We start from the raw sequence: 12848 nt of genomic DNA, 5'->3' as shown, positions 1-12848 counted from the left end.
CGGTAACGTTTGTCGGTTTATCAGCGGCGCAGATGGAGGTGGCCGTCTCGATGGACCCGCTGTTTCTGGCCTGGAGCAGCAGCAGGAGGCGGAAGTTCCAGAGATGCTCGGATATCTGCTCAAAGCTCCTGTCAGAAAGCCCGTATGACCAGGTCAGTGAGCGGCTAGCGGCTAGCTGAGAGAGATTAGCGCATTATAACTGTCGCCTGGTCAGCTCCACACGATCTGATTATGTTCATTAAACCCTTTAGAATACATACAGGCATGTTGTGTTGATTATGTGCTGCTTCACATCAATGTCTGAACTCTTTCCATTACTGTGTTTGCCGAGGAGCCTGCTACTTGTCATGTTTCTGAGGTAAACATTCGTTTGTAAAATGTTCATGCAGCTCATCAACTGCTCCTGATTATAATGATAATAGTGATGCTCCCAGTATTCCCCATATGATTATTGTCCCTGTAGCACATGCTGATGTGAGGAGTGCAGGACACAGCTGTCTGCTCTGATGCTTGTAGGCGGCGTGGAGCTTGAAGACCAGGGCTCTGACGGAGATGCTGTACATCGATGAGGTGGAGCTGGATCAGGAAGGCATCGCGGATATCATGTTGGACGAGAGCTCCATCGCCCAGGTGGCACGTGAGTATTGTCCCAGCAAAGTCATTTACACTTCAGCCAATCAAGTCTAGATTATTTGTATATAGTGCAGCTCAGGTCTGTAGTGAACAGCTTTACAGGAACGATGCTTTAATGTCTATAAGCCCCAGATGTCTGTCAGAAAGGTATGTTTCTCCATTTCATCTGCGCTTGTTTTGGTTTGGTCAGGTCCAGGGACGTCACTGAGGCTTCCAGGAACGAGTCAGGGCGGAGCGCCCACTCCAGCGGTCAGGTTCGGCCTCATCTGCTCTCTCAGACGGTTTAAACTACAACAACTGTACATTACTAGCAGCACTGTTATAGTAATTAGAGCAGTGGTTCCCAACCTTTTTTTCAGGGGACCCCTATTTTAACATTAACATTATTTATTAAAAATAAATAAAATAAAATAAAAATATATGTAACAACAGAAGAAATATAAAATGTTATAATAGTGACATTAACAACAATGGCTGGATTTTAAATAAACAAAAAAATATTATTTGGATGACTACAACACAACATGTTAACTACTAGCATGTATGACATATTAAATGAAAGTTTTAAAATGATACAACCTTACAGTACTTAAAAACATTTATAAGAAAATAGATGAGTCAAAATGATGAATGATTATAGGTGATTATATTATTTTATCTGATTTTTAGAACAATAGGTCATTTTCCATCAACCGGTTCAAATTTACAACTGTGCATAAAAATTCGGTCTGATTTTTGTGTTGATTTGAACAATAACGGGAAGAAAATATAAATCCACTGTCTGACAGCAGGGGGTGCTTATGGAACAGAGAGATATTTCCCGGTAACTGCTGTAAACAAAGCAGCTGCACTAATAATGAGTTTTTTAGGCAGTATAGACCTTTTTCCTGAGTAACCGATGAGCGGCGCCATGACGGATTCTAACTCTCGTGTTCCGGTCTCCATAGAAATCCATTAAGATGGGGTATAAAAGATCGACTGTATTGCAGTGTTAATTTTGGCAGGCATTTTTGATTTAGTCTTAGTCTTTATCTTGAGACGAAAATGCTTAATAGTCTTAGTCACATTTTAGTCATTTGAGTCTTTCATAGTTTTAGTCTAGTTTTAGTCGACGAAAAGTCATTGCATTTTTGTCAACTTTTAGTCATTACTTTTAGTCAAACTGCAGTTACCAACATTTATTTTGGTAGCTATTTTATATGTAGTATTCTAACAAAAACAGTCATTAATTCTTCTCTCTTTAGAACAAATCAATTAAGCTTAGTTATGAGAAATTTGAATCAAGGATTGAATTTGGAAAAACTGGAATAGCCTACATTTTCATTTTTTGGTAGAGATATAAATTAAACTCATTTTTCAGATACAGTAGGTTTACTTAACAAGTATACATTTATTTAACATCTTTTGGTGGTTAACATTTATGACAGATAATTAGGAATGCTGTCCATTTAAGACGGAAGGTATGCATGTAATAGCCTACTGACACACATTCAGTTTTCACCCACCTGTTTAAGCTCACTTAAACCATAACGGACTGTATTTCCGTGAGATGCTCTACATGAGAGACATGTGGACTGCTGTGTGTGTATTTGAGCACTGAGAACTGATCGCGCGCTGTATGAGAACTGAAGAAGTGGAGCGCGCGAGAGAGAGCACTTCTATCAGTGCGTTTCTGCCTATCGCACCTTAACTATCTCACCTAACACTGATTTTCAGCATCATTCCTCCAGTCTTCAGTGTCCCATGATCCTTCAGAAATCATAATAATATACTGATTTATTATCAGTGTTGAAACTGTGGTGCTGCTTCATATTTTTTTGAAACCTGTTACTTTTTCCTTTGATTCTTTTATTAATAAAAACTTTAAAAGAACAGCATTTATTCAAAATAGAAATATTTTCTAACAATAGAAGTCTTTACTATCAATTTTATCCATTTAACACATCCTTGCTGAATAAAGTCATCTGAAACAATGGCCTCAGCACCCGAAGGGTTAGGGAGTGGGTTTTTCCCCGGAGTCACAATTCATTGTCGATTAACTTAAAGTCAGTGAAGGTGCGATAGATGGAAACGCGCTGATAGAAGTGCTCTCTCTCGCACACGCTCCACTTCTTCAGTTCTCATACAGCGCGCGATCAGTTCTCAGTGCTCAAATACACACACAGCAGTCCACATGTCTCTCATGTAGAGCATCTCACGGAAATACAGTCCGTTATGGTTTAAGTGAGCTTAAACAGGTGGGTGAAAACTGAATGTATGTCAGTAGGCTATTACATACATACCTTCCGTCTTAAGCCGGGCTCACACTGTGCGATTTTTAATAATCTTTTGCGATTGCTGCTTGTCACACTGTACGAACATGATCCCCATGTCAGACTGTAGGATCTCAGTTGTCTTAATGTCAGACTGTACGACAGTCAAGACGCGACAAAAACAGACGTACTCAAGAAGACTTGTCCGGAGTTTTACGTCATCAATACGTGACCCGCGTTCTCTCGCTATAATGGTAGCTAGCAAACAACAGCAACGTGTAGCATTAGTTTTATTAATTACATGCCTTGATGTTAAAAAAAAAAACGAAAAAGACGACGTGTGTGGAGCAAGTCATGGCTGGGCAAAAGAGGACTTTATGGACTTCCAGTTCTACAGAGCGAACTTGAGCTAATTTTGTTATTCGAGTTTAAACATCCTGCCCCTTGATAAATAAACTTTAAGTAAACTTTATTTTGTATATATTGTTTTTACAAATAATGAAGTTGAAGTTTGAAGTTGTCGCGCTAATTGCGTCATCAAGTTCAGTGCTCCTATTGGTTCTTGGTTTGACGGTCGTCGTAGGAGATGTCACACTGCAGGAAACTTGAGGAAAGTGTCTGAAATCTTCTGACACTGCCAGAATTTAATCGGAGAAAAAAATTTATCGCAACGGCCATTAATCGGCTGTCGGTGAACATGTCAAACCAGCAATCTAGACAACCGATTTTAGCCTAGGATTATAGAAATATTTTAGGATTTTCTAAATTTGTCTCAGACGAACAAATCGTGGCCAAAATCGGACAGTGTGAGCCGGGCTTTAAATGGACAGCATTCCTAATTATCTGTCATAAATGTTAACCAACAAAAGATGTTAAATAAATGTATACTTGTTAAGTAAACCTAGTATCTGAAAAATGAGTTTAATCTCTACCAAAAAATGAAAATTTATTCCAGTTTTTCCAAATTCAATCCTTGATTCAAATTTCTCATAACTAAGCTTAATTGATTTGGTCTAAAGAGAGAAGAATTAATGACTGTTTTTGTTAGAATACTACATATAAAATAGCTACCAAAATAAATGTTGGTATAACTGCAGTTTGACTAAAAGTAATGACTAAAAGTTGACAAAAATGCAATGACTTTTCGTCGACTAAAACTAGACTAAAACTATGAAAGACTCAAATGACTAAAATGTGACTAAGACTATTAACCATTTTCGTCTCAAGATAAAGACTAAGACTAAATCAAAAATGCCTGCCAAAATTAACACTGCTGAAAATACAGCTGCAGATCACAGGAATAAATGCTATTTTAAAGTATAGGTATTAAAATAGGAAACCAATATTAGAAATTGCAATAATATTTCACTATATGACTGTTTTTTTCTATATTTTTTAAATGAATACAGCCTTGATGAGCAAGAGACTCAAAGTCAAAGACTCAAAAACAAGGTCAGTTATTATCATATCATTATCATAACATAATATATTATCAAAACAAACTATTTAAACTGATAGAACAGAACAGATTAGAATGCAAACTGAAGCAAAACTTAAGCTGAGATCTGTGTTAAATATAAAAACATGAACATATGAATTCTTCTATATCTGTCTAAACATGGTTATGAAGTACAGTTTGTACAATACTCTTGTGTGTGACTGAACATGTTTCAGAGTTTTGTTATTTCCAGCACTTAATCAAGCCACTCTTCTTTAATACATGAGGATGTTTTATTTCAGATGTCATTGTGTTTGTGTTGTCTCTCGTGTTGAGCGCACCGCAACCATTGAAGTATTGAGTTTCTACAGAGACTCATTTGGTGCACATCGTTCTCTTTCTATGAAACCGGCTCTAACTCTGTCGTGACATCAGCTCTAGAGCGGTTTGCCCGAGCATTGCTATTCTTTCCCTTTTACTGGCGGCATTCAATCAAGGCTTCCCAACTCATTTTTGTGTGCGCAAGGCACATTATTTCTTCTGTGCGGGCGCGTGCGCTCAGTTTAGAGGGAACACTGTGTGGGAGTCCTGTATTTAAGGCCCGTCGGGCAGGGCAGTGATACATTTTGGTAGCCCGACTGGAAAACACAATAGCCCCGGGACGTCAGGCTAGCGATTTTGCGAGCCCTGAGTGTTTTTTACATTAATTTTTGCAAATTGGCTTTCCTAACAATGTGCTAATTAGCAAGTTTCACGATGAATGCGGCTAAAGTAAACAATCCCTCAGAGAGCGGCTCGGAAGAGAGGGGCGGAGTCAGCAGAGCTCATTTGCATTTAAAGAACAATGACACACTACGTCTTCCTCTGAAAAGAGCTGTTTTTGACAGGCTAAAAAAGGTGCTTTTTACACTACCAATGAAAAATTTTAACCAAACTATGTTACAGACTTTTGTTAAGACTCTAAAGAATAATATCAACTTGTGGAAAATGGGCATTATATGACTCCTTTAAGTTAAAATACTGAGTGAAATAAAAAAATATATATAATAATGTTTGCTCTTATTATTCTGTGGACAAAATCCTATGAACTTCGCCCGATCGGGAGCTGTATGTGCGCTCATCTGTTTTCAATGGAGCTAACCTCGCATTGCTTCATGTCATCTTCCCACTCATTAAACTATGACAGGTCCTTCACTGCAAAAAAGACGGTCATTGCAATGTGATGAAACGATGGTGCCACATAATTTTTAACATCATTTTCACGTTATCTTATCAGCTCGGAAAATATGTAAATTTGACTAGAAACCGGAAATGTAAAGCACCGTTCTAGTCAGGATAGACTTCCGCGTTCAGAAAAAGGTCTATATTGATGTAAGACAGTGGTCTCAAACTGAGTTCCTGGAGGGCCACAGGTCTGCAGAGTTTAGCTCCAAATCGCACCTGCTTGGCAGTCTCTAGTGATCCTGAAGAGCTTGATTATCTGAATCAGGTGTGTTTATTAGGGTTGGAGCTAAACTGCAGAGCTGTGGCCCTCCAGGAATTCAGTTTGAGACCAATGATGTAAGATGAAAAGAAAATACTATGGACATTTTTCTGAAGACAGTCGGTTCCCTTCAGAGATACAGTCATATAATTAATTCATTCATATTCATTGTTGGGAATTTCATCTTGTGGTCAAAATAGAGTGAGCTTGGCGACCTCTTGTAAATCTTTAGCGACCCCTAGTGGGGGTCGCGACCCCCAGGTTGGGAACCACTGAATTAAGCCCTATTCGCACGGGATTAGTATTATCTGGGGACCATGTGTGATTTTGAAATTACCCCCCCATCTGAATTTCGTGTGGTGCATTCGCACGGGATAAGCGAAGCCTGTGATTTTACTCCAAATTACTGACTTATCTCCCGGATCCCCGGATGTCAAGACTTTCAGAGTCCCGTTCTATAGTCCAATTAGATGGATAAAAAAAAAGAAAGAAACTAATATAGTTTTGTGCCCCGTGTCATTTATATTTCACCAGGTTAAAATAATATCTCAAGCTTTATGCTTGATTTATTTGTAACGCATTAAACCTTTTCAGCTTTTTCTTTCTGCAAATTGTATGGTGTAGCGATATGACAGCACCCAAAATACTATCAAACACTCCAACACAGCTCCATTCTTTGCGAAAGATGGATAAAAAGGTGCACAGGAAACAAAAACCTTGAAAAATGATATACAACCCACCAAATTCTGGCCAAATCACAGAGATGTCGATTCGCACGGGACTAAAATTATCACAGGACCTCGGTGTTCGGCGAAATATGGTAGGTCTTTACTTTACAAATTACAGACATGGCCGATTCAGATTAAGATCACAGACAACCTCCGCAATTATTACAAATGACTGGAGGTCACCAGGTGATACTAATCCCGTGCGGATAGGGCTTTAGAGTATGTGAGTGCTTTGGCTCTGCTGTTCTAAGCTGGGCTGCACAATATTGGAAAACACTCTCATTCAGATTTGTTTTTCTGCAATATATACAGGTCCTTTTCAAAAAATTAGCATATTGTGATAAAGTTCATTATTTTCTGTAATGTACTGATAAACATTAGACTTTCATATATTTTAGATTCATTACAACACAACTGAAGTAGTTCAAGCCTTTTATTGTTTTAATATTGATGATTTTGGCATACAGCTCATGAAAACCCAAAATTCCTATCTCAAAAAATTAGCATATCATGAAAAGGTTCTCTAAACGAGCTATTAACCTAATCATCTGAATCAACTAATTAACTCTAAACACCTGCAAAAGATTCCTGAGGCTTTTAAAAACTCCCAGCCTGGTTCATTACTCAAAACCGCAATCATGGGTAAGACTGCCGACCTGACTGCTGTCCAGAAGGCCATCATTGACACCCTCAAGCAAGAGGGTAAGACACAGAAAGACATTTCTGAACGAATAGGCTGTTCCCAGAGTGCTGTATCAAGGCACCTCAGTGGGAAGTCTGTGGGAAGGAAAAAGTGTGGCAGAAAACGCAGCACAACGAGAAGAGGTGACCGGACCCTGAGGAAGATTGTGGAGAAGGACCGATTCCAGACCTTGGGGGACCTGCGGAAGCAGTGGACTGAGTCTGGAGTAGAAACATCCAGAGCCACCGTGTACAGGCGTGTGCAGGAAATGGGCTACAGGTGCCGCATTCCCCAGGTCAAGCCACTTTTGAACCAGAAACAGCGGCAGAAGCGCCTGACCTGGGCTACAGAGAAGCAGCACTGGACTGTTGCTCAGTGGTCCAAAGTACTTTTTTCGGATGAAAGCAAATTTTGCATGTCATTCGGAAATCAAGGTGCCAGAGTCTGGAGGAAGACTGGGGAGAGGGAAATGCCAAAATGCCTGAAGTCCAGTGTCAAGTACCCACAGTCAGTGATGCTGGTGTTGGTCCACTGTGTTTTATCAAGGGCAGGGTCAATGCAGCTAGCTATCAGGAGATTTTGGAGCACTTCATGCTTCCATCTGCTGAAAAGCTTTATGGAGATGAAGATTTCATTTTTCAGCACGACCTGGCACCTGCTCACAGTGCCAAAACCACTGGTAAATGGTTTACTGACCATGGTATTACTGTGCTCAATTGGCCTGCCAACTCTCCTGACCTGAACCCCATAGAGAATCTGTGGGATATTGTGAAGAGAAAGTTGAGAGACGCAAGACCCAACACTCTGGATGAGCTTAAGGCCGCTATCGAAGCATCCTGGGCCTCCATAACACCTCAGCAGTGCCACAGGCTGATTGCCTCCATGCCACGCCGCATTGAAGCAGTCATTTCTGCAAAAGGATTCCCGACCAAGTATTGAGTGCATAACTGAACATAATTATTTGAAGGTTGACTTTTTTTGTATTAAAAACACTTTTCTTTTATTGGTCGGATGAAATATGCTAATTTTTTGAGATAGGAATTTTGGGTTTTCATGAGCTGTATGCCAAAATCATCAATATTAAAACAATAAAAGGCTTGAACTACTTCAGTTGTGTTGTAATGAATCTAAAATATATGAAAGTCTAATGTTTATCAGTACATTACAGAAAATAATGAACTTTATCACAATATGCTAATTTTTTGAAAAGGACCTGTATATTGCGATTATAAAATAAATAAATAAAAAATCACCAGATGACTTGAATATAAAAAAATTGCAATGATTAGGGTGATTTTGTTGGTGAGTAAATCAGCATAGAAAATATACAAATTACAATCATAAATAAATATAATAGAACAAAGATACAAATGAAATAAACAGTGCTTTATATTTTTCAGGTAAGTCTAACAGTATTCAGGTACAGAAATCGAATAATCAAATGTAAAATAACACTGCATAGTCTTCACTGTATAAATTAAATCTAATAAGTGTGTTAAAGCTACAAAAGTGATTTTTCTCTATGTATTGTTGTTTGATTAACATTCATGACCCAGAAAGCCTCAGGAACATTAAACTGCTGTGAATATACTGCCGTAATAACTTGATTATATGACGACCCCCCTTTTTCCAGATGTACCTTTTGGAAAAAGGCTTTTGAAAACCAAATCTTGTGTTTTACGGAGAACATTTTTTTTCTTAAATTATTTTCATATTGCATATTTTTCCTATTTTCATTTTTGTTTTGAAAGTATGGAAAATACTGGTAAAATGAACCAACAATCACATTTAAAAATATACACTTTTTGATAAAAATGACAGGTAGCCCATCTGAATTATATAACAATTAGGCCAGGGGTGGGCAAACTTTTTGACTCGAGGGCCACATCAAATTTTCCACATTAAGTGAGGGGCCGTATAATATGTTTATGACAAATGAAGCTTTGATTTTTGTGTATACGTGTACATACATGGCAGTTCTTTTCTTGTACCATCTCTACCTATTTTTATGAGCACTTTGACACACAGATAAGTTGCATTGGTGTACAAGTCTATGTATAAGACACATTTTATCATTTCATTCAGAAATAATGTAAAATAAATTAAATGTTTACAAACATTAGAAACATGTTTTATATTCCCTACACTCCACAAAAACTCCTGTAAATTTAGCAGTGTTCAGAATAGAAAAAAGAACAAAAACATAAGTAAAAATCAAACACAAATTATAGTGGCATTCCCCATAAACATATATTATAAACGCCCAGCCTTAAATATTTAAAGCGAAACTGAAACTAGCGGCGTGGCTGCTGGAATATGCACAATTTAAACTCACTTGCCTTTTCTCATTCATCACCAATCCTGATGAGCAGCTTTGCGCTTGACCTTGATTGCTTTATATAAGTCACCTTGGAAATCGCAGCACGTTTCAGATGAAAAAACGCAATTTGTAATCCAGAAAAAACTGTACTATATCCATTTTCATAAAAATGTGTGTGGGAAACAGAAGAAGAAATCATATCTTTGCCAGATAAAATGACAAATTATTTCCATGTATTCCCCACAAAATGACATCACCCGTGAGCAGGAGGATAACGCTGGTATTTGTTCTGATACTGGAAAGTCTTTTAAGCATTTTTAAAACAGTTCCAATACAAGGCATTTTTCAAAACAAGTAACTTATTTACTATTGTTCCAGTTTTGTCGTGTATATAGCTATTTTGACTTTTTATTTTGTATTGCTGTGCAGCTTGAACGCGACGTCTGTCAAAAATAGACTAGGCGCTTATCTTTAGTGAAGCCGCGCGGAGAGCCGCTTCTGAAATGTGCCGCGGATCGACTGGAGTGGGCACGATCAGCTCCGGTGGCCCGTCGGAGCGGCGGGATGGTGTAAATCAGGGGTTATATACTGCACTACAGGCTACAGCGCCATCTATTGCATTTTACTGATATTGCATATTGGAACAACTGTAGTTTGCCCACCTCTGCAGATTCTTATCTTTTTTTTTTTTTTTTTTTTTTAATCCCTCGCGGGCTGCCACAGGATGAGAGAAGGATTTGTAATACCGTATTGACCCGAATATAAGACAATGTTTTTTTCTTGGAAATAGATTTGAAAAAACGCAGTCGTCTTATATTCAGGGTCTAGACCAGGGGTGTCAAACTCAGTTCCTGGAGGACCACAGCCCTGCAGAGTTTAGATGCAACCCTAATTAAACACACATGGTCCAGCTAATCAGGTCCTTCAGGCTTATTTGAAAACTACATGGTTTGTGTGTTGGAGCAGGGTTGGAACTAAACTCTGCAGGGCTGCGGCCCTCCAGGAACTGAGTTTGACACCCCTGGTCTAGACCCTGAAGGATGTCATTGTCTTATATTCGGGTCAATATGGTATTACACATCCTTCTCAACTGTTTACCTTCACCCAAGCCATAAGCAACTGTCTTTACAAAGATACTTGCAGAGACATGCATTTTGACATTTTTGCGTGTGTGTGTCATTTCAGAAACAAATAGACGCAAGTGAACAGAATTCAGTATTTGTGTGCATCTGCGTGGCTCTCACCGTGTCTACACCAGACGACAAAATACTACAGAACCCATTATAATCAGTGATGCTGTCTACAGCGGATGCGGCATGACTCGACAAATCCCCGACAGCAAACTGACGCCTCGTTCTATTTATGACTTACTGACACAAAGATCAAATGATTTGCTACGGTCGATTTGTTGCGTCTGGTGTAGACCGACTTTAGCTGTAGACACGGTGTCTGTGTGAGAAAACGATCAGTATACTAAACATCGCGATATCGGTGCTGATATGTCGTGCAGCCCTAGTTCTAAGTGGCGATGTGCTGAAATCTCAGTAAGTGGAAATGTTCAGCCTAAACATCAGTTCTCAGTTTCCCCTTTTCCACCAAGGCAGTTCCAGTACTGGTCGTTTGATTCGCCGTGTTTGGATGCCGATGTCGGTTCGCAAAGCCATGAACATCAATAGCAACGCATTTGATGATATCCCATTTCTGATAGTTTGTTTAGGCTTGTTCGGGATGGATCAGCGCTGCGCGGACCAGTCGGTGCGAGGCATATCGGGGTGCTGCGGGAGCGACTGGAAAGCAGACTGCTCTTTATGCTTTTGGATCGCTCTCGCGGTGCTCTAGTGTGTTGTGTGCCGATCGATCGATCGGTCTGCGTGGCGCTGATGCACCTCGAACAAGCCTGTTGTGCCGCGCTAGTGAACCGAAACATGAAACGTATTGTGACGTAAGACCTGGCTCTGTATTGGCTCTCTAGCCTGTGGAAAAGCAACGGTTCTTAAAGGGCTCGCCAGTCGAACCAACTAACAACCGGCTATAGCACTGACTCTGAACTAGCACGTGGTTCCAGTTGGTGGAAAGGGGGTAAGTTTCAGCTGAAATCATCTCGGTGGGCCAAATCATTGACGTTTAATTAGTTTCTCTGATGGTGGGTTTTGACTGTATCAGTGTGTATTTCGTGCTCATGATGTGGATAAACTACAGCCGCTAAACATATGTCAAACATGTGGACGCTAGTGATTAGGGCTGGGTGATATAATGATAATTATCACAATATAATTTTCCTCAATAAAACGATAACGCGTTTGATAAATGTTCGATATAAGGTTTATGTGCTAGAAGCAGAACAAAACAGTGCGACTCATTTGAAGCGGAGCGTTTATTCGCTCGGCTGCACAGCGGTTGCAAGCTCACTAGAGCAGATGTGTTTACTCGCTGATGAGTCTCGGTCACGCGACATTAAACAGTGCTGTGAGATCTTTTTAAGTTTGAGCTTTCACCAAAAATTCAAACAATAAATCACAAGCAAAATTAGATTAGATTAGATTCAACTTTATTGTCATTGCACATGTAAGGTACAGGGCAACGAAATGCAGTTAGCATCTAACCAGAAGTGCAATAAGCAGAGGTACAGGATATACAGTGTCTACAATAGTTACATATGTACAGAATATACAGATAAGACAGTAGTACTATGGACATAATTTACAAATTTTTAAATACTATCAGTATGATATACAGATGAGTGATATGAACATACTATACAGATGGATTGTACAGTAAATGTATGTACACTATGAGCAAAAACTATGAATATAATTACAAATGGATATGAATAAGCTATACATTAAGATATATAAATACTAGTGCAATGAACATTGAAAGTGCATAGAAATAAAAATTTCCAGTGCATAGTACTCAGTGTGTGGATGTTTTTTTTTGTTTTGGTTTTTTAACCGATTTTAATGATGGGGAGGGGTGAAGAGTTTGTGGTGGTGTGTGAGGGGGGTATCATTGGGCAGAGTTTAGTAGGGAAACAGCTGTAGGGAAAAAGCTGTTCCTGAGTCTGCTTGTCCTTGATCGGAGGCTCCTGAAGCGCCTCCCAGAAGGCAGTAATTTAAACAGTCTATGGTCAGGGTGAGAGGAGTCCTTAAGAATGCCGCGAGCTCGACGTAAACAGCGTTTTCTCTGGACGTCCTCAATGGCAGGAAGTGGTGTCCCTGTGATGCGTTGGGCGGTTTTCACCACCCTCTGCAGTGCCTTGCGGTCAGCAACTGTGCAGTTCCCATACCAGACTGTGATGCAGTTGGTCAGGAT

The 12848-nt window shown here is 39.5% G+C and overlaps 1 protein-coding gene across 6 annotated transcripts in view; it reads left to right on the top strand.

The window, feature by feature from the left end:
* Nucleotides 1-32: 32 nt before the first annotated feature.
* The window catches only part of LOC306886132 (tetratricopeptide repeat protein 8-like), a gene marked incomplete at both ends in the record, with an annotated part of 46334 nt that continues 33518 nt past the window's right edge, over nucleotides 33-12848 (top strand). For 4 of the 6 annotated variants that reach the window (XM_079443027.1, XM_079443026.1, XM_079443025.1 and 1 more), the window contains 3 exons: nucleotides 33-152; nucleotides 517-637; nucleotides 824-887. In XM_079443027.1, coding sequence (XP_079299153.1) covers nucleotides 33-152; nucleotides 517-637; nucleotides 824-887 — 305 coding nt within the window. Of the gene's footprint in view, nucleotides 171-331; nucleotides 359-516; nucleotides 638-823; nucleotides 888-12848 lie in introns of all 6 variants that reach the window. The other 2 variants (XM_079443024.1, XM_079443023.1) reach the window with 2 other exon arrangements.

This window comes from Barbus barbus, assembly GCF_936440315.1.
Source record: "Barbus barbus genome assembly, chromosome: 20".
In the NCBI taxonomy this organism is placed as follows: Eukaryota; Metazoa; Chordata; class Actinopteri; order Cypriniformes; family Cyprinidae; genus Barbus; species Barbus barbus.
This window is presented reverse-complemented; position numbering and strand designations above follow the sequence as displayed.